A 22,072-nucleotide genomic window follows, 5' to 3' on the forward strand; every position below is an offset into this window, starting at 1 on the left:
TCAGGTCGTTTGTGTTTTTTTTAACAAAGTGTTGGGACATTTCAGGCTGTGTTTGTGGCCAAAATATGATGTTTTCCCAACCCCAGTCCAGTGGGTTTTGTCTCTAAAGCCAACAAGACAGACACCAGTGTATAAGACAGTGTTTTTGAAACAATTGGATATTTTTAACTAGAGATCAGAACCTTTTCCAATCATTCTTGTGCCAATAAAATGAGGGCATTTCCAGCCATGTTCGTGGCATGAACACAGTTGTTTTTGCACCTAAACCTAACCGGGCCTTAAGCACAGCGTTGCCATGAAATATAATTGCAAAGTGAACCCAAAGAAATGTGAAGCTGCCTTAACAAATCCGTGCCTTGCAGAAACATACACTGCCAACATTTAGTCTGGTGATCAGTTAGCTTTTAAAGTTTGCCCAGTAAAACTTCGTGCTTTAAATGTAGGTCTAATTGAATGACTCCTCTAGTTAACAGTGTCTTTAAAGAGAGGACAGACGAGATGTCATGTCCAGATGTCTATTTTTATTTCCCTTTATCTCATGTTGAGTTTCAGTTGACTGGTAGAGAGCAGACAGTTGCTGGTATAAAGGCCCTCAGGTGCAACCAACCTTGACCTGAACAATAAAACATTCACTGGACTGATTATCTATCATGTTCCAGTTGTACATCATGAATGGCAGCAACTGATTCCTTTCAAATGGAGAGAAATACATCCTAATATGCCCATTGCGAGTTCCCCGGTGGGGTTTTATCCCGTCCATACACATTGCTTGTTATTGCCCCTAATGACATCACGCACATCGTCTCTGCAGCCATCATCTCAGCGCAGATCATCAACCTCTTGGCTATTGCACCGTTTTACAGTGATCGTCTGCTGGTCTGGCTGTCTGCGTCTGCGTGCCAGATGTTTGCCCTCTGGATGTAATCCATGCATTAGACGTGATAACAGTTCATTCCCGCTCTGCGTGAACACCATAGCCACTGCTCCTGCTACCATCCTAAGTACCACACACACACGCAAACACACACACACACAACTTGGTAATTCTACATCTTTAGAGGCTCAGGGCGAATTGATTTTGTTACATTTCATTTCGTCTGGTTTTTAATTGTCTCTAAGTGACGTTAGGATAATAACGCTGAAAAACAAAACAAAACAAAAAACACATGATCTCACCAGTCACGCAGTCACAATCATTTTTTTTTTTCTTTCTTTAATGTTGGCGCTATTAGCGAAAACAGTAACAGAGGGAAAGGCACATCTGACTGAAGACAAACCCGACTTTGTCTCGCCTCTCGCTTGTGACTGTTGCAAGTGCCGAGTTGTAACGGCAGATGAAATATTCAACGGAGTGCATCAGCTTTAGTCCACTGCACACAGCTGTTTACACATCGCACAGAAACGCACACACATTCAACTCTGGTGGACCTCTCCTATCAATACACACACACACACACACACACAGACACACACACACACACAGGGCTACTGATAGGAAGTGAGATATAAATTCATCCAGGAAAAAGGCCCAAACGACACCTTCAGATTAAATCCTCCGAGGTTGTCTTTTCTTCTTCTGTCTATTGCTTTCCGTCTCTGTACACAGGCGACGTGCAACATGCTTCACATCCTGATTCCTCTTTTTCACCAACTGTGATATCCAGGAAGTCACCCCACATTAAGAGGGACACGCTTCCTCCCATTTACGATATGTCACTTGCACATTTAAAATGTCCAAAAACAACCACACCTTTGTTGTTTTCCTCAATCAGGCTGTCATTCTTACATCCTCCATGTCTGATCTGCAATGCTGGGAGTTTGAATTGGTTAAGTAGCTTGTGAATTACTTTTCACAATCAAAAAGAGCAAAAATAAGGATATTAAAGGGCCACCAGTTGAGTACATTTGCCTTAAATTGTCCTAAACTTTTGTTGTTCGAACCGAGAGAAATTCCCCCATTTTTTTTTTTTTTCCCAAGGTTAGGACACATTTCATTTGGTCACTTCTGGCTGCAGCTTCCAGGAAAATTTCTCTCTCCTGTCCTGCCATTCACACGTTGTCACCTCGTTTTGCACCACATCACCTAATGTGATGACCTCATCATCATCCTCACACACACACACACATAGCAACAGCTTCACAACAACATTAAACTATGTTGTGTGTTGTAATCGTTCGATTGTGAGACGACCAGAAGTGAGTTTGTGTGGCACTCCAGTAGCTCAGTTTGTACAGAGGCTTTGGTTCGAGTCCTGCCTGTGACCTCGCTGCATGTCATCCCTCCTCTCTCTCTCTATCGCATGTCGTTCTCTATCATCTCTCAAGCAATCCTATGGAATAAGGCCCAAAAATATACAAAACGACTGAAGAAGTTTGAGTTGCAGGAGTCCCTTCTCTCTCAGAGCACGGCTCCCCGTGCAGTCGGGCCGCAGCCCCGTCCGTCTGCAGCTCTGCTCAGGAAGTAAACGAGTGAATTAATGCGCTGATGAATAAGTAAAAAGAGGCATCAGCGGCGTGAGGCGATCACATGATCACTGACACACTCACAAACAGGCCAGCTCGCAGTGGATGCAGCAATCAGGACGGCCTCTGTATTATTCAGCAGCTGAAGCCCTCTGTTCTCTGTTGACACAAATAACAAACCTGGACCTGTTTAAAAGTGTTTCGACGGCATGAAATGTTTATACATTATCATTAGCATCCATACTTTGTGGTACAAATTACAGTCATACATCATTCACCGAAAAATAAGAAGATAAGCATCCCCTCATTCACACTTGCCAAAAAGTATTACGGCATCCGTGTATGTGTGTTGTGTGTGTAAGCAGCATGTTGTTGTTGTGCTTTAGTTTATTCATTGTTCCAAAGTAGGGACACACACAATATGACACAATGTAAATCACAAACCTCATATCCTCTAAACACCAGCTTTAACAAACTTGGAAAGAAATTGCTTTTCCATTACTGCCCCTGTATTGTTTTCATTTTTTATTTATTTTTTTTTTGTCAAGCGCATTGACCTGGCTTCAGGGCTGTAAAACAATTTCCTCACATGGCGGAGACAATCTGGGCACCCAATTACAATGAAGAAATCTGAAATTACAGATTCGGGGTTCTTAGTAAGGGGGAGGGGAGGGGGGGCGCGCACGATATTGTAGTTTAGCATGTCATTATGGCTCCGAACCAGCGATGCGAAAACAGAAACAAAAGCCAGAATATTATTGCAGGACTCGTTCTGATCGTTTCGCGCTAGCTTTGGCGGCAACATGTAATTTAGGTCGTGTAACCCCCGACTATTGGATGTGAAGTGAGAGCTGCCGGGCTGCCAGTTCTGTTCATGTTTTAAATGACTGAGCGATCAGAACATCTGCTATGCTCTCATCTCTTTCACTCCACACCTAGTTGTTGGCAGGCAGGCACATATGTACACACATTTGTGCACGCGCACACACACACACACACACACCACCTGTTTGGCATGAAGACAAAGGTTTGTTCTTAGTTGTGTAAATACACGCTTAGGTTCTCGTCGCCATTGAAAAACATTTTGCTGTGTTTTGGGCGGGGTGCTTTGGGGGAAATAACAGAGAGGAAATGCAGACGGAGAGAGAGAGAGAGAGAGAGAGAGAGAGAAAGCGGCTTTTTGTCCAGAGTCTCAGATCGGCTAATAACGTCTTTGTCTTCATTCATCTGCTGCTGCCGCTCTTTGGAATCGTTGATCGTCATAAAAACCTTAAACACCGCCGGGCAGAAATGATGCTTCTTTGCCTCCAAGTTCCAACAAAACCACAATTAGCTCAATGGTGGGGGGGCGCGCAGCGTTTGGAAGACGACATCATCAGTAATGGCTGATGGCTTGTATCTGTTTCCGTTCGGTGTGAAGTCGGGCCAGTTGTAGCGAAGACGCTGGCTCTGGGACTGGCAGCGAATCAGACTGAGTCTCTGACTGTATACAAAGCAGATGGAGCCGTGCCTTAAGTGGCCAGCAGGGGGTGGGAGACTCCACTGGTTTCAAAGTAGAAGTCTGGCTGTATGTAAGCTTATGGGAACATCACCACACTTCTAACTTGATTCAGTATCTCATTAAGCAGTTTCCTAATGAGTTTATGATCTCAATCGCTAGTTTCAAGTCGCCTCAATATGACATGATGTACATTTTCTAAATTCTGGTCCCGTCATAGACAAATAAACAATAGAACAGAGTATGTTTTAGGGCATAGCTACCTTAACTTAACTTTAAAAGAATACTTTATAAATGCTTTATGATGCATTCCATTGTTGTTTACAGTGGTATAACTATTAACTAGAGTTGAATTAACTATAGATACCTCAACAAATACTCCGAGGGAGTCAGTGGTCAGTCCTGGAATATGATGATTTTCATGAATGTTAAGCTGTTTGTTGTCGAAATAACATATTTGCACCGGGGCGAGTTTCCGTGTCGGGAGCCTAAATAAAGCTCGAAATAAAAAGCAAGTTTGCAGCTTATTCTGGATGATAGTAGGGACCTTTGCTCCGTCTGTCTCTAAAAGCCCGTTGTTGATACACACATGTTGAAAGGTCACCCGGGAGACAGCGTTGTTTAGAGTTCCCGGTCTAGAACATTCTGGAGGTGTTCTGCTGTTCCAGGTTTCCAGCGAATTGTTCAGGTTGAGCCAAGTGTGCGAATGTGTGTTTTCCAGGTCCAAACACTGCTGATAGCTTTCACATGTGAGCCGTGGCCCGGGTCCAGAGACTTCCATGTGATTGGTGGGATGTGTCCGCGCTTACACCCACTCACGTCGCTCCTCTGCTCCTCCTCCTCCTCCTCCTCCTCCTCCTGTCTTGTCTCACTCCTCCTCTCACTGCAGAGATTACACTTCTGACACTGCATTAGCCAGAAATGATAACAACCAGATTACATTATTACCAAGATAACATTTGCACAGAAGTACGCCGTGAACTGGAGACTTGGTATTTCCAAGCAAATCATTTTAGACACGTTAAAAGAATCATTATGTTAAATTAATGTTTCACTCAATTATTTCGGTTCATAAAGTTGCAGACTTGACCCGCCTCTTTTATGGCAACAGGTTAAAAAAGCACATGAGAAGGAATGGAAAATAATGTGAGGGAGGGAGGTGGAGGAGTGTACAAATGTTTGTGCCTTCTGCAGTCTGCCGCGTCTCCGCCCCTTCGACTCCCTCCCCATCAGAAGAATTTAATCACTCTCGTCTCCTGCCAAGGCTCCTGTAACAACCCCTCCACCACCACCACCTCCACCACACACACTCCATCTCTCCCATGTCTTCACCTTCCCTTTTTCCCTCCCCTGACCTCATTACCCTCAGGGATCTCTGTCCCTCTCTTCTTCTTTCTCTCGCTCTTCTCACATTGTTTCAAAAGACCCATTTTTCTGCTTTTATTGTTTCCCTCAAAAAAAAAAACCCAAAAAAAACCTGTTGCTAGTGCTTCCTTTGCTTTATAGCTTTTGAAAGCTAATATTATCTCCAGAGGTTAGTAAATGTTTCCCGACTCCATAAGAGCCAAAACCACAGATAAGGTATTGCACAATTTCCGAACAAATGAAAATGGAAACTGACACTGTTTCAAAAACATACTTCCTGAAGGAATAACTGTTTGGCGCTCTTACAGGACACCAACAGCATGTTTCCATTTTGGTTGTAGAGGCAAGAAGAAATGTCTTGCCCACCACTGCAGACGGGCTCAAATGCTCCTGACTTGATTACATGCTCCAACAAACACATTAGCCCGTGTTGACATTGGGTCGTCTATGAAGATGTTCAAGAGCCGGAAAGTTGGGCTGTTGTTTCAAACCATATACACTCATGCTCTGTTCACTTCAGAAGGACCATAATATTTATCACTTCCCTCTCTTCCTCTTTGAGACATCGCACATGGCAACACTTAGGACTGGCTCATTGTTTATATGTGTCTGTGTTCAAAAAAAAGATTGTGTTTTTCCAGTATAAATATTTAGGCCTGGCTCGCCACCTCTTTGCATAATTTCCCCGCCTCACATCTTTATCTAGCTATTGTAGCACTTTCCACTCCAGCTCGGTAATAACGTGGTGATAGTGAGGAAAGCGTTTGATAATAAAGAGGTAATAATTATGTAAAAAGCATGAAAGTACCAAGGTAACAACAAGGTAGTAGCTAAGTATTAACAGATATGGGTGTATATTTACATTTTACATTTTGAGGGCATTTAGCAGATGCGTTTGTCCAAAGCGAGTTACAGTAATTCATACACACATTCATACCCTGATGGAGGTGGCTGCCACGCAAGGTGCCGACCAGCACATCAGGAGCAGTTTGGGGTTCAGAATCCTGCCCAAGGACACTTTGTTGTGCGGACCAGGGGAATCGAACCAGCGACCTTCTGGCTCTCCCCCTGAGCCACAGCCATCCCCAATGTAAATGGGTAATACTAGACAGAAATGCTATGCTATGCTATGCTACAGTATTTATATTATATTATATTATCATTACAATTTTTGGATTAAAATGGTATTATGATGTTACTGTGACTATCACCTGATGATGATGAGGAAGTAGAGGTTGATGATGCTTGCAGTATATTCAGCTGCTAACTGCGTCAGACGTTTGGAATCACAAGTCGTAAATCATCGTATCATGATGCCAAGAATTTGTCCTTCCTTATTATGGAAACATTAACTTTTCTTTCAAATTATTACTGTACAAATTATATGATAAATGCTTTGGCTCATTACCTGGATACACTTACTAACATACAGTCTGTCAGTCCTCCTGTATTGTAAACCTTCTGATTGGGGCTTGAAGCTGTTTAAAACATATCCTGGCATTGTTCTTCTCTCCCGAGCAGTTGATGGCGTACTTAGCTCAGTGTTTTTTTGTTTTTTTTTGCCACACTTAAACTCATTCCCTTTGTAGCGGGCTACTGTCGGCTGATGTAGTTAGCCATTCATTGCCAGCAGCTTTCTTTTTTATCATCTAAGTTGTTGCCGTACTTAGCTTCACACTTAAGGCTACAATTACAGTCACGTACCTTATGGTGCTTTGTTGCACGATCTGCTAATGAGCAATTCACTGTCTGTAGTTTCCTGACATAAAGAGCTTCTTTGCTTTTAGTGTCTGAGCCGTGTTGTGCACAGCTCCGCTTTCTTTAGCTCTATTATTGGTGGCTTTTTTTAACGACAATCATGTGCTCGGTCTTACACCGGCAATACATTTAACTGGGCTGCAGAAAAACGCACCTTCCCTCGTCTACCAGACATTAAAACTTGCGGTCCAGTGCAGCACTTACCATAAAAACCAGATATTGTCGGTAGCTTGCTGTACAATGGGCTAATTAGGCATTTAGTCTCAAAAGGGTTTCCTGCTGTAAAGAACTCATTTTCCCACCCACTCATCTACAGACGAGGGAGTCATAATTAGTCCAGCACTTTAAGCCACGTACAAATCAAACCTGCACTTGTGGGTTTTTAAGTACAGTTTTTTCTGATTTGCCATTCAAGATCACTGGCAATGATTGTCCTCCAAAAAAAAAACACACTCATGTTTTCCACCATCGCTTCTCAATCGATGTCGCAGTCGAACATTTAACAGCCTCATTCTGAGGAGAGCCGCAACCCAAGTTTCACTCACTAGTTTCCAAGTTTCCTTTCACTTTCAAGAACTCATTACTGCTTTTTCCAAATGTAGCGTTGCATATAAACGTGCTTGTTTGAAGCAGTGATCTTTCTAGATCTTTCTTTCTCTTTATTTACCTTACCGTACCTCAACTTGTAAACATAAACTTTGATGTAAATTTCTATTAATTTTTCTTACTTTTGAGTCCCAAAGCATATTTACGTATGACTGTTGTTATTTCCCATATGGATTGTAATATATGTTATAAATATACCCGTTTATCAAGGCCATATATGTTACCCATAAGGCAATATATCATAATTACATGTATACATCCTTGGATATAAGGAGATTTAGGTTCATAACATATATGAAAAATATGACGTAGCCTTCACCTACGCTAATGACGAAGGTATCGCAATTTTCATATATCAAAAATATGTTAATATGTAATATTTCATTGTCATCTATGAAACCTGTTTAACAAATTAAGCAATTTCATATATTGACATTTACTGTATGTTCAGCACATAATAATATGTATGTTTATTACATATTTCAGCATATATGTGGCATTCCAACCTGTCCAATGAATCAAATAAACTAAAGCAGAACACAGTGTTGTAGTACGCTGAGCTGCAGGACACAGTTTTAAGTCCCAGAGGAACATTTACGTTAAGGTTAACAAAATGCTGTGGATGGAAGAAGGTCTTTTTAAAAGGAAGTTCAACTTACAGTAGATACCTTCAACAGAAAGGTCATCCGGCGGCGTCACACTGAAGCTAATGGTCGTTACCATCGAGGGAGATTGACGTAATAAAGAAGACGTTCCTTCAGCTACACGCGCCAGTCAATAAGTCAGTCAATCACAGAGTCATTAAGTAAAGGAAACCCCTTCAGCACACACACACATTCACAGTGTCACCAATAATTTGAGTGGGGATGACATTCTCCCTCACGCACACACGCACACACACACACACACACGCACACTGTGTCAGTAGTCATTATTTAGGCTGACAGAGGTAGATTTATACCCAGAGCTCTTTCCATAATTGAACAGTTTTCGTCTCTCTCTGTTTCCGCCTCGCGCTGCTCAGTCAGCAGCTTTACAATGAGCCCTGGGGCCTATGACAGTGTGTGTGTGTGTGTGTGTGTGTGTGTGTGTGTGTGTGTGTGTGTGTGTGTGTGTGTGTGGTTAGCAGAACACCTTTTCAGTTCCCCAGTTTGAGGTAGAAATAGACGTAGAGTCGTGGCAGGTTTCTGTGTGTGAGTCGGTGGTGTTTGTGGTGACCCGTCTGCAGAATACAGATGTAGAGATTTGTGTTTTTCTTTCGTGCCCCTATTTGAGTCCTCATGTTTAAAACATCGCTGACAGTTTCGTCATCCTCGCTTTTCCCCCCGCACAAGCGACTAAAAAAGAAAAAGGCCGAGCACGTCCGCCAGTCGGCGGATAAAAAAAACATCGTCCTGCAAAAGCGCGTTGAAAAATTACAAGTTTGACCGGATTTAATTATGAAGTAATTCATTTAAATGATTTTACTGACCTTTACAGTAGCCGCAGAGTGGGCCGTGATGGATGGAAATGGGAGGGAGGGAGGATGATGAAGGTAGGGGGAGAAACAAGAGGAGGGGAGATGACAGACAGCAGGGGCAGAATTGGATTAGACGAGTGGAGAGGAGATGGAGATGGAGTTCAGAATTGGAGGCTGACAGGAGCTGTGTGTGGTCACTAATTAGGAAAATGGTGGTGAGAGGTGGAACGGGTTAGGTTTCCCCTCTCCATGTCGATCTCCCTCTCTCTCCATCTACCTCCATGCCTCTCTCTGCCCCTCTCTCATCTCCATGCCTCCCTCTCTTCCCTCCATATGGGGGGCTAATTACAGTGGTAAAGGGCACCAAATTAAAACAGCTTAATGTCAGCAGCTGGGAGCTACTTATCCAATGTTAATATCTAATTCCGTGTGTGTGTGTTTGCGTGTGCCCATATGTGTGTGTGTGTATTAGGCCACTCTGTTCAGGCTTACATAATAATCCTGCATATTTTCACTGTGAGCAGACTGTGTCAACAACTCAATAAAGTTATGCACACACAACGCGCGTTGTGAGGAATGAATCAAACCAGGGTTTCCGCAGCAAATTCGAGGCTGTTAGCGGGGCAAAAAGGTCAAGAGTTCAGGCCAAACAAGACGCACAGATCCCCCCCCCCAACACCCATCCCGCATGAGTCATGGAAACATCCCAAGCAACCAAACAAGCAGTAAATCAACAGTGGTCTCAGATTTACTGTGCTGGTGGTGGTTGTGACCGACATAAAATAAAACACCAGACAGAGTTACGGCGCAGAGGGGGGAAGCTGCTGAGAGGGCTGAGGAGGAGAGTGACAGAGAGAGATCCGAAACAAAGAGAAAGAAAAAGATCTGCGGGGCGAGAAAAGGACGAGTGGAAATCAAAATATGCCTCCGGGAGAGATGACAGAAAGGGAGCGGGAGAAAGAGTTATCGGGAAGAAAATTGCGGTTGTGGTGAAACAGAAACAACACTAGATAGGGTTTCACGTCTGTGCCGTAGAGGGAAAATAAGAGAGATCGACTTTGTGTGTGTGTGTGTGCAGAAAGAGCTTTTTGTGGTGTCGACGGTGGTTTTTTTGCAAAGCAGAACTGAAACTGGTCGGATTTATGGTGACAAATGACGAGGCAGGGATGGAAAGATGGAGGGGCTTCACCGAGACCAATGATGAGTGACAAAAGAGGACAGACCGTGTAATGAATAACAGAGAAAGAAGTCATCTCTCTCAGAATAATTTGGCGAGAGGTCTGTCGTGTCAGCCTCCTGTTCCCTTACGTCAATGTGTAGATGCGTGTCTGAGAAAAAAAAAGGAGCCGGTGAGGCATTCAAGGCCGTTTAAGGAATCCTAACCAACAGTAGAAAAACTGCTTATTAAGACCAGAAGGTCTGCTGACGGATGTGTGTGTGTGTGTGTGTGTGTGTGTGTGTGTGTGTGTGTGTGTGTGTGTGTGTGTGTGTGTGTGTGTGTGTGTGTGTGTGTGTGCGTGCAACTCCGTTTGATCTATCATACACTGGTCGCACGCTGCTGTGCACCAAGGTCAGTGTGAGTGCGGCATCTATCATCATAGCGTTGTGGGTGTACGTGTGTGTGTGTGTGTGTGTGTGTGTGCCAACGTGCAGTGGGTAAAATGAGTGTGTTGTGTCACAGCGCTCAGCTCACCGCCTCGGCTCGCTCCGTCACTGCCTGCCATCGTGACAAACTTCCGCCTTAACGCGCGGCGGCAGCGACGTGTGTACAAACAACATCAGTTAGCGTATAATATCTAAATCTTTCTTTGCTCAAGCTGCGCTCCGCTGCCAGGCTGCTAAAATATGACTATGTTTTCCAGCGTGTGGGAGAACAAAGTGTGAATATTTAAAGAGAGGAGCTTAGATTTGGCCGTGCAAGGTGCCGACCAGCACATCAGGAGCAGTTTGGGGTTCAACGTCTTGCCCAAGGACGCTTCGACATCCAGACCAGGGGAATCGAACCGGCGAACTTCCGATCCACGTCATCTCTTTCTAACCAATGTCTTTTTCCTCCCGTTGACAGAAACCACCACGGTACCCGACACTGCGACCCCGACCCTGCCCAGAGAGGAACAGACCACTGCTGCAATGAGACCAGGTAAACACCACACACACACACACACACACACACACACACACCTACACATAAAACATAGTTAAAGCACTCTCTCTCACACACACACACACACACACACATCGTTCATTCTCTCCCTCTCTCTGGCTCTCGTCGGCACACACTCGACGCTCTTAAGGTCAAACTCATGATGTCACCGCGCACCGCAGGGCCTCTGGGCTTTTGAAGTCTGTTAGATTCAAGGAGTCCCACAGGAAGCTCCGCCTGAGCGAAAAATAGGCTCGCACAGCCGGAGGATCACACACACAGACACACACACACACACACACACACTTGTTGGGAATATGATTTCACAGCTTTAGGTCAGCGACTTTCACGGCTGTAGCTTCAGTGGGGTAGATGTACAGTGATGTGGTTTAAGAAGCTCTGATCCGTTTGGTAAATCCAGCACCAGGAACACTCAGATCATTTTATAAAGCTCTACTTAGTCTTTTATTTCTCCTGTTTTTTATTTTCCATGCTTTCTTGATTTCCCGTGCTCTTTTTCTCTCTCCGTTTGATTCATAGCTAAACCCCCCGTTTTTATCCTCTGCACTGATTCTTCTGTCGGGGCTCATTCTCCATCTCTTTAACTCTAATATTTGTATTCAGCCTGATTTACTGAGATGTCATAATACACGAGCGCTTTTGCCAAAACATCTAAACACAGTGGGGATCTCTCTCAAAGCATCAGAATAAAGAGGCGGCGCACAATCACGGCGTTAAGTCTCATAAAAGGAAGATAAGGAAAAGAGAAAAACATTTAAATCTGATGTGGTGTCTAAAAAGCTCTCAGAAAGGCGACTTGATGATCAGCATTATCCACGGCCTGTGTCTCTTTCTCCACCCGCAGCCACCACGCCGTCCCTGTCGGCCGTGTGCGACTTCGAGCAGAGCTTGTGCGGCTGGTCGGCTGATCCTCAGTCAGGTGTGAGCTGGTCGCTGCACACGGCCAGCAGCAGTTCAACCGGACACGGCACGCATGGGACGAGGCAGGACCTGGCGCTCGGATCAGACAGTGAGTACCGGTTTGTCCGTGATTCACAACACGTTCTGATCGCATGGAGCATAAAGGGCTTGAAATCAAATGACTTGAAACATCATCAAAATACACACAATACAGATGTAGCACCAGAGAACTGAGAATCCAAACTGGAAACATGTTTTCTGGATTAAAACAAAACACAGCCCATGAATCACTGCCCCTGCTGTGTGACTCTCTTGTATCCAAATAAGAGCGATGATTATTGTGGCCAGGTTCAAGAGCCAGAGCACGTTAAATAATTAATTAGTATGCAGAAGACTGCAATGTGATTGGTTCAACACATGGTAGCTTTTCCCATTTCCTGACAATTGTGGGATAATTCAGAATGATGGAAAAGAGAAAAGAAATCAAGTTTTTTTTTGTTCAAAGTATCTTTATGAGTTCTACAGGTTATACAGAATACAATCCAAAATACAGTTTGACATGTTTTCACAACGTCCCATCTCACAGGTCGCCCTACACTGCTGTACCATTATAATAATCAATAAGCAATTCAAATGCAAAAACGTGGTTTGAGTTAAAAGCTCCCCTCCGCTGTAAAAAACTGAGGTACAGTAATTGTATGTATGCAGTTTTTTTTTTTTAACCAAAACTATATTTTCCTACACCTAACCTTGTGTTTGCTAAATATTGGTGCATCCAAACTGTTTGTGACGTCCAAGTCGTGCTCATAGATCGCAGATTGTGAGTGAACCAAGACGAAAAACACATGCTTTGCTCAGTTACTTCCAATATCTCTGTCTCTAAACTACCTGTAGCAGTAAAAAGTAAAACATCCACACTGTGAGAACCAGAAGCAACATTTCTTCACTGGTCTTCCCCTCCACTTCAACTTCCTACAAGCTTTGTGTGCCCGTTGCAACCTCATTTTCTCACTTCCAGACATTTCTCGCTTTCGTGAACGCTGCGTCACGTTGAGATGTTTGACCTTCCTCAGCACGGAGACTCTCTGTAGCTAATTAAGAGCTAAGCGGTTGTCCTGTGGTGGAATATTACAGATCTGAGCGCTGGGAGGGACCACCGACAACAGCCATGATGCAAGGATTTCACTCTGATCTGCTAAAAGTGTGCGCGACGACTTAATTGGAGTTTTTAACAGTTTCACTTTTCCCTAACCTAGTTTGGTACTTTTGTTGTTTCTTCCTCTTTTTCTCACTTTCATCCTTTGTTTTTTAATCCACAACTTTTTTTTCGGCTTCTTCTTTTTCCCACGTTGATTCCTTCTTTCTGCATTTCATCGACCTCTGCTGTCTCAGTCATCACCATCTCGCCTCTTCTTGTTACGCCGCGTCTTTCAACTCACACTTCAGTATAAAATGTCCATATTTTTATGTCACTCCATCACCTCTTCCTCTCCTCGCTGACCTCTCTCCCATCTCCCCCAGTGCTTCTTGCCTCTTTTTTTTTCCCCCCACATCTGCCCGTCTTTAATAAGACAGCAGGAGGATAACCGAGACTGTTTTATCCATCACACACACACACACACACACATGCACATTCCTCACACACACATACTTACTGTACTTACACACCCATAAGGCGCACACGTACTCGCCCAGAGCAGTCAGATAAGTCAGATGATGGCTTTGACAGAAGTGCTGCCTTGGCTCTCCAGCTCCCCGGAGGCTCCACACACACACACACACACACACACACACACACACACACACACACACACACACACACACAAACCACTCAAGGTGGGACTGACCGCGTATTAAACACTCAAGGTGTGTGGGTTCGCTTCCCACACTCACTCACACACACACACACACACACACACACCCTCGACCTTGCCATCCACCAAGGTTTCCTCTGTATCTGTTGAAGCCATCCAGTTTATGGTTGACTGAGCAGCTCCTTCATAAACAGACAGGGCCGTGACACCGGGCAGGCCTCTACATCACACCAGGCTGCTGTGTGTGTGTGTTGTGTGTGCACATGTGTGTCTGTGCGCGCGGGGGTGTGTGTAATTGACATAGCAGCATCCCTGTCTGCGTATTCGACAGCAACATGACATTAAGTCTTGTTCAACAGCAACATTAGCGCAGCACCCTGTCTGGAAGCTGTCTCCATATGCAAATCAAATCCCCCAACCCTTGTCACTGAAAGCCCTGTTAGGGTTTTTTTTTTTTTTTTTTAAAGGAGAAAATCCGACCCGAGCAGAGCGCGCAAGTTATTCTTTTGATCTCAGACGGGCCGAGACGGAAAATTCTTTACCCTGTGGAGATTTTCATCGAAAGTAAACCCCTCGCACTGCTCGGTGTTGGAAGTGATAAGAGTTTCTAACATCTGATTATATCAGATTGAGTGGTTCTGATGTGGTCCAACAGGTGTCACTGAGAAACCAACCGTGAAGTAGCTTTTTTTCCGTGAGCTTTTCTGATCTTGAACCAAAACATTTTGCCAATTTTTCTACACGGAAATAACAGAAAGTTGTTAAAATTAATAGAGAAGTGCTTTAAATCTGCAATGGACAAAGGGAGGAAGTAAGACATGACACACGAGGATATGACTTCAAAATAAAACAGGAAATAACTGAACCAGAGCTCACAAACCACGACGGACGAGGCAGGATGCAGATTTAAGATGTTCATGATTCAGGATGAAGGCGGCTCGGTCCACAGAAATAGCTCCTCTGAAACTACTGTTTTCTCTTTTTTTTGTGATGACTGGGAGTGTGAGGAATCAGTGCTGAAAAAGAAAAAGTCCCTGTCATGCTTCAGTACAAGTGGAAACAACAGTTGACATTGTTCTGCACTTACTCCTCAGCCCGCGTTGACCTCCGCAGACGTACAGTATGTCTCTAAACTTAGAAAACATTCTGCACTTATCCACACAAATGCAAATCTACCAACTCATACATACCCACACACACAATGTCTGACAGATGAACTCTCTCTCTCTCTCTCACACACACACACACAGATATAAACAAAAATGAACTCATGCAAACAGGCACCGACACACACACACACACACACACACACACACACGCGCGCACACACACACACTCCTCCCTCAGAGCCAATTCCACATCCCTGCCTATCCCTCCCATGGAGACTTGTTAATTAATTCCCTCCCTTTGTACGTTCGCCAAGATCAAACGCGAGGAGACGGAAAAAACACTGCAACTTTCTCTAACTGCACTTAATGAGCAGCGGTAATTTAGGTCCCCCTTTTTCTTTTTCTTTTTTTTTTCCTTTTTTTTTTTTTTTTCCATTGCCTCCGAGTGAAGAAACAGAGTTACCTCAACCCAAATCCATTATTCATTAAGTGTGATGTGCGGCAAAATCTGTCGAGTGTTTTTCTTTTTCTGTCTTAGCAGAGGGAGGGAAAACAAGGTGAGGATGGATAGATAGATAGATAGATAGATAGATAGATAGATAGATAGATAGATAGATAGATAGATAGATAGATAGATAGATAGATAGACAAACAGATGGATGGATGGATATTTTCTGTCTTCTCTCCTCGTCTCTCTCTTGAGATGTCGCACGCAGCGTCTGCACATCGATAAAAAAACACTGTTTGCAGCTCCGGCGAAGCTTTTACTCTGCGGCCATAATAGACAAACAGCCAAACACAGCAGCCAGCTAATGATTATGGTCCTGTTGGGGAAGGGAAAACACAACAGCGCCGTCTTTCTTTTCTGTCTCCCGTGTCATGTTTGCTCACTCTTTCGCTCGCTCACTCCTTCCTTTTCCTTTTTTCGCTCTCCTCTGGGCCCTCTGCCCGTCAATACGTTTGGAGCTGCGAGGAGGGAAACAGAAGTGAATTACAATTTTAAAAAGATAAATAAATAAATAAATAAATAAAGGTGTGTGTGCAGAAGCGTTGTGAGTGCAGCGGTATGATGGCTCTGCTGACTAAGTAGCAAAAACAGGGAGAGCAACAGAACGAGGTGTCAGCATCTGGAGTGATTATGGTTGTGTTAGTGTGTGTGTGTGTGTGTGTGTGTGTGTATCTATAGCCATTAGGGGCCATGATGAAATGGCAGTCTCATTTGCGGTTAAGCCTCATACCACAGAACGATGGCGGTAATGCCTTAAAACTCTAAGCAACCACATCCCACTGCATTAGTACATCACGCTGTATGTTGGGAGCGAACCGGCGCTCTGCGGCAGCACCGCCACAAATCATAAAATTCATTAAAATGGGAGCCATTAAAAGAATAAAATGCAAATAGCAGAGAGGAGGAAAAAAAATCATAAATGTGGCTCACAAGAGTGGCGATGCATCGGTTTGAATCACGTCTTACGCCTCATTAGTCTGATTTCACAATGCAGCGTCTGCTGTCCTCCCACAGATGTCTCAGGGAACTACCTCCACCTGGACGCAGGCGCCCACACCCAGCGCAAGCGAGCCCGGCTGCTGAGCCCCGAGGTGGGGCCGGAGCAGGGCCCGCTCTGCCTCCTCTTCCACTACCAGCTCCAGGGGGAGGCGCAGGGCAGCCTGAGGGTCCTGCTGAGGGACAGCGACCAGGAGGAGACGCTGCTGTGGGTTCTCAAAGGAGACCAAGGGGCTCACTGGAGGGAGGGCCGCACCATCCTGCCCCAAAGCCCCAAAGAGTACCAGGTGAGGGTTTGTTTCTGAGCTCACTGAGGCAGCAGTGACTTCTAACTGGTTATAAAACAGTCTCGATTCAGTACTGATGGCTCTATGTGACCCACATAAGCAAACACGACCATCAGCAAGATTTCTTAGTAGTTATAGTTCTTCTAAACGCCTGTCAGATGACTCATAGATTAAAACAGTTTTGATGGTGGTCTAACAGCCCGAGGAAAGAAGCAGCTCTGTTGTCTGTTGGTTCAGTTCAGCACTGGAACAAAGTTGTTTCTCCCTCGTCCTAATTTGTCCAAAGCAGCTGCCACGTTTAACAAAAAATGAAAGTTCCTGTCATAACTTTTGATGAAAATTTGAGTCCCTCTGTCCTCGGCTGAAGTCTTTTCTTTTCACGCCACTTTATACTGCTAAAAAAAACTTTTTGATTCACTATTCACTAATTACTTTACAGCTTTACTGCCATTACAAATTAATATTTTAAGAGCTTATAGAGGTAAAAAAGATATGATAGATTTAACTACCTAACAGTACAGACACTTAGCTGAAACACTAAGATGGTTAATTTCAGTCTTTTACTGCTCAAAGTGTGGTTTGGGACCTCCAGTGGTTCCTCAGCCATAAGGGGAATTATTTAATTCCACTAATATTTAATCCATAAGTAGCCCAATAAGAGAATACATGAGTTTTTGGTCATGTGTTTCATTACTTTTCTTAGCAAATGGGCGTCTGTGGTCTAATTTGTGTCCTTGACGTGAAAATGTTTGAGAACAGAATGTGTTTTAATGAAGATTGTAATGTCATTTCTTCTTCTTCTGTCTTCCAGGTGGTGTTCGAGGGCTTCTTTGACCACCCGACACGAGGCCACATCAGAATAGATAACATCCACATGAGCAGCAGCGTCGAGCTGGAGCAGTGCACACGTGAGTCCCACAACCTGCCCGTCGCACTCATCCATATGTCCGCCCATCCGTCTGTCTCGCTTCCTCCACGTCACGCCGCTTATGCTGTGTTTTCACCAGAGAGCGGTTCAGAGGGGGAAAAAGAAACTCGCAGTGTTTCTCGTTTACACACACACACTCACAAAAGAAAGAAAAAATATATAAATAAAAAAAAAATAGAAAAAAAGAAAGTAGGCCACAAACGGCCTTCGGGCATGGATTCTAATCTATCTTTCATATCTCCCTCTCTCTATCTCCCTCAGTCTTTCCCTTCACCGCCCCAGCCCACCGCTTTACGATTCCTCTCAGTCTTCCTCTGTGTCGCTCTCTCCTCCGCCCTCCAGTCTCCAGCCTGGTCGCTGGGCCATACAGCAGCAAAGACAACGTGCGTGTCATGATTACATGAAAGAGCAACACGTAGTTATTCTGTGATTAAAGACGTAAACCGGCCACGTAGATTATTATCATCATTATTATTATTATTATTATTGTTCAGACCTACTGGCTTCAGTTGTGGACTTTTATATTACTTCAACAGAAAAGAATGCAGACGGACTTGAGACACACAGACTAGACACAGGATTAAGTTTGAAATCATTCGCATTCCCCTCGTTTGAGAAACAGAATTTCCAACCACACACACACACACACACACACACACACACACACACACACACACACACAGCTTGCTCCCTCCGTCATTTGAAGTAATGGGAATACTCTTATCATTTAATGTAGCGGAGCGCCGCTGCACCGAGCACAGCGGGGCGGTGATAGCCTGCTATAAGCGAGCACACATAATGGCACGGAAATGCACACAATAATGTATAATGTATAATGACATGTGAAAACCACCACGGTTGTTTTGCATTAATAACCATGACACATGAGCACACACACACACAGACACGACACACACTCTTGTAAACAAGCTTCTCGCTGTGCCACTGCTGCTCTTTCAGCTCTGTCAGGTCAGGATTAAATCAGAGTTTTAGCTTCAAACGTTTTGGCACCAAATTTAAGTTTAGTTCAGTTCTTCATCTAGTTTTATACCATAAAAATGAAACAATGGCACTGAAGTTTCAGAGGAGCAATGGCTAACAATCTCTTACCGACCTGGAACTGGTAACCCAACCTGTTGTACTGGAATGCTGTCGACTCAGGTGGTTCCCAGACTTAACGTTCAACATGGGAACCGTAAGATTCTGGTATATTTATATGTCCACAAACTGAAAGTCAGGGTATCGCTGCCTTTTCTGCCTCAGTTCTGACTCTTCTTGTTGAAATCTGTCCCTCAAAAGTCCACGAAATGTCATGAAAATGCAATACGAATTTGCCAGAGTGCCCCTTTGGCACAGTGCTAACTTTGGCATTTAAACACAGTAACTTTCTGCGGGTTAAATATGATTTTTCTTGATTGATTTGATTCCAATCAATTTTTTCCAAACGTCACAGGTCAGAACAAGACTCTTATTTACCGACTGTCCGCGACTACATGTTTCCTCCATCCTCTCCCTCCGATGTGTTTTTCCGCTCGTATGTTTTATTTCTTCATCTTATCATTTTCTCTCTCTCTCTCTCTCTCTCTCTCTCTGTAGTGCCTTCCTCTTGTTTTCCCCCCCTTTCCCCTCACTTTCATAATAGATGTCATCTCCTCCGGCAAATAATAAACAGCGGTAAATTTCAGTCCCTGTTCCCACGGCCCTTTAACTTACCTCCACCCTTCCTTCCCATTCCCTCGGTTTCACTTGTCTTCACCCTTTCCCTCACCCCCATCTTCCAGCCGTCCTCCCCTCCTCGCTCCTTCTCTACCAAACAACAGTTTGTGTCTCACCTTTTGGAAAAAGAGTAATCAGAGGACAGAGACACAGGATGACACAGCAGAAGGGAAGAGGCGAGAGCAGTTTTCAAAATGAGAGAGTCTTCCTCTCCTCTAAACCTTGACAGCCCACACTTTTGTCTTCCTCTCTTTATTTTCTCTCCATTTTGGTAAAAATGACTGTCATCCGTGGAAGATTTATGGGCCTTTAGACTCCTGCAACATCTCGGAACTCGACAAATCTTTATTGATTTTCTCAGAGAGGGGGTAGCAAGTGCCGCGGTAAAAGTGCAGCGTCCTGCAATTTCGTGATTCAGCTGGATTACAGTCCATTTTCTGTTATCGGTCATTTGCAATACAGTTGTTCCAAATGTCGGCTCAGTCGTTAAAACGTGCGTCGGTACACATTCGAGTTCATCGTCCTCCCCCCGCCAATTATCAGTCATCTAAACTTTAATTTCACGGTTTTCCCTCCATTGTTTTCACCGTGCACACTCTACTAACCGTCATCAGTAACACTTCTTCTCTTCTTTCTCCTTTTGCAGAGCCTTTCCCTGCCTTAACTCCTGGCATATCCAGTAAGTTCTACTTCCTGTTTCCGTTTGTACTTCCTGTGTCACATGTCCGTGCTTTCTGCTTGTTGCTAAGCTCAGCCTCGCAAGCACGGCACCGGCCTCCGAGGAACCTTGTTAGTGCATTACGTGTCATATACAGATCAATGGAGCGTAAGAGCACTCTTATTCGTTTGAAATACTTCCACACATACGCAGTTCTTTTCTCAATATATCCACATACTTACACATTTGAGGTTCTTTATTAAAGATGTTTTTTGAGAAAAAAGTTGATTTTTGAGTCTTGTTCCCAACAAAACTGAGGCTTTGGGATTGCAGGACGGGTCGGCCAACATCCTGAAGCATCAGTTTTTGACAAGTTTTTGACAAGTAGTTAAAAAAATCTACTTTTCTCACAAATAACACATTCAAGTCTCTTGTCAAGGTGTTTTTACTTTATGTGGAATGTATCCACTGTTATGATGACAGCATTGCAACTTGAGGGAATGGATCCACTGCATTGTTCCAGCATGACTCTCTGCATGCTGGGCTGATACTCCCGGTTATATAGTTTGGTATGTGAGAAAACCACAGTGCTGAAGCCCTGTTCATACGGGACTAGTGTTACCTGTGGACCTCCGGTGATCGGTAATACTTGCGGAGGTCGTCTAGGTTGTTAATCCCGTGAGAATCTGCCGTGTCTGCAGTTTGCAATGTAAAAAATGTGAATTGCAAAGAGGTCATGTGAGAGTTTTAGTCCTGTTGGAATGGGAATCTCAGTGATTTTTGGGGTTGACATTTCAAGAGGAGAAGGTCAGGAGCAACAAAATGTTGTCGCATTCAAGCGCAGACAAAGCATTTTTTTTAACTTAACACATGTAGCCGTGCTTGTAAGGAATGTATTAAGATTGCAAAACAAGTCTAAACTATGTTAATAATGTGGCTGCAGAGGAACAGATGCTCTGCCTTTTGAAATGTTAATATCACGCGGAGCCTTGGCATCATATACAGGGGGAAAAAATGGCAAATGAAACGCAGGCAGGATGAGATGATTTCTAGAGGTCCACTGGTAATACTGGTCCCCGGTGAATAGAGCTATAGAATATTTACAACAAAAGCAAAAAAAGAAACACGTGCAGTTACAACAGCGTCACACTGCAGCGTACCGACGATGGGCGCCATGTTGTGTCTGGTTTACACGTATGTGGCGAGTCTCTGTGACTTGAAGTTGACAGGATCCAGGGTTAAACTCACAAGGTCATGGTCAGACTGCTCAGACACAGTCAAACGGTCTCCATTCGGTCTTTTTTCCTCGGATTTAAAGAACTCGGCAGGACTTGCTTCACACGTCTGCTCCAACCTCCGCTGCTTTGTAATAGCCGAGGACGGTGCGATTGCTCCTCGTCCATGAAAGCTTCCTCTCTCTGCATTCAGCACCATACAAGGTGCCTCTCCTCTTCCACCTACTTCTCCTTGTTCCCCTCTCCTGCACTTTTCTGTATTCTACTCCTCCCTCCTCTCTACCTCTCTTCTTTCATCTCAGCTATTTTGTTCTAATTCCCTTCCTCTTTTTATCCTCTCTTCTCCTTCCCCTTCTCCTCTCCGTTACCCAGCCTGGCAAACTCCTGATCCCATCCATAAATGAAACGCAGAGCTGATCACCATCCAGCTTCCCTTTATTCTTTTTCCTTTTTCTCTCTAGATAAAAAAGAAAAAAAAGAAAAGGGGCTTAGACAGATTATGCTACTGGATCTCCCGCTCTCAAAGTCTGGGTCGGGACCTTAAACGCTGCCTGCAGGACGGCTTTTGTTTAGAGACAGACAAAATATGACAAGTGGTATTATATCTG

At 44.2% G+C, this 22,072-nt stretch overlaps 1 protein-coding gene across 3 annotated transcripts in view; it reads left to right on the plus strand.

Moving 5' to 3' along the window:
- LOC119026056 (neuropilin-2-like) overlaps positions 1 to 22,072 on the plus strand; it is a 103,369-nt gene that overhangs the window by 66,608 nt on the left and 14,689 nt on the right. For 2 of the 3 annotated variants that reach the window (XM_037110146.1, XM_037110147.1), the window contains exons 12-16: positions 11,215 to 11,289; positions 12,158 to 12,322; positions 16,659 to 16,927; positions 17,739 to 17,835; positions 20,218 to 20,250. In XM_037110146.1, the coding sequence (XP_036966041.1) occupies positions 11,215 to 11,289; positions 12,158 to 12,322; positions 16,659 to 16,927; positions 17,739 to 17,835; positions 20,218 to 20,250 (639 nt within the window). The remainder of the gene's footprint in view (positions 1 to 11,214; positions 11,290 to 12,157; positions 12,323 to 16,658; positions 16,928 to 17,738; positions 17,836 to 20,217; positions 20,251 to 22,072) is intronic. The other variant, XM_037110148.1, reaches the window with a different exon arrangement.

Source organism: Acanthopagrus latus, chromosome 9, assembly GCF_904848185.1.
Source record: "Acanthopagrus latus isolate v.2019 chromosome 9, fAcaLat1.1, whole genome shotgun sequence".
Classification (NCBI taxonomy): Eukaryota; Metazoa; Chordata; class Actinopteri; order Spariformes; family Sparidae; genus Acanthopagrus; species Acanthopagrus latus.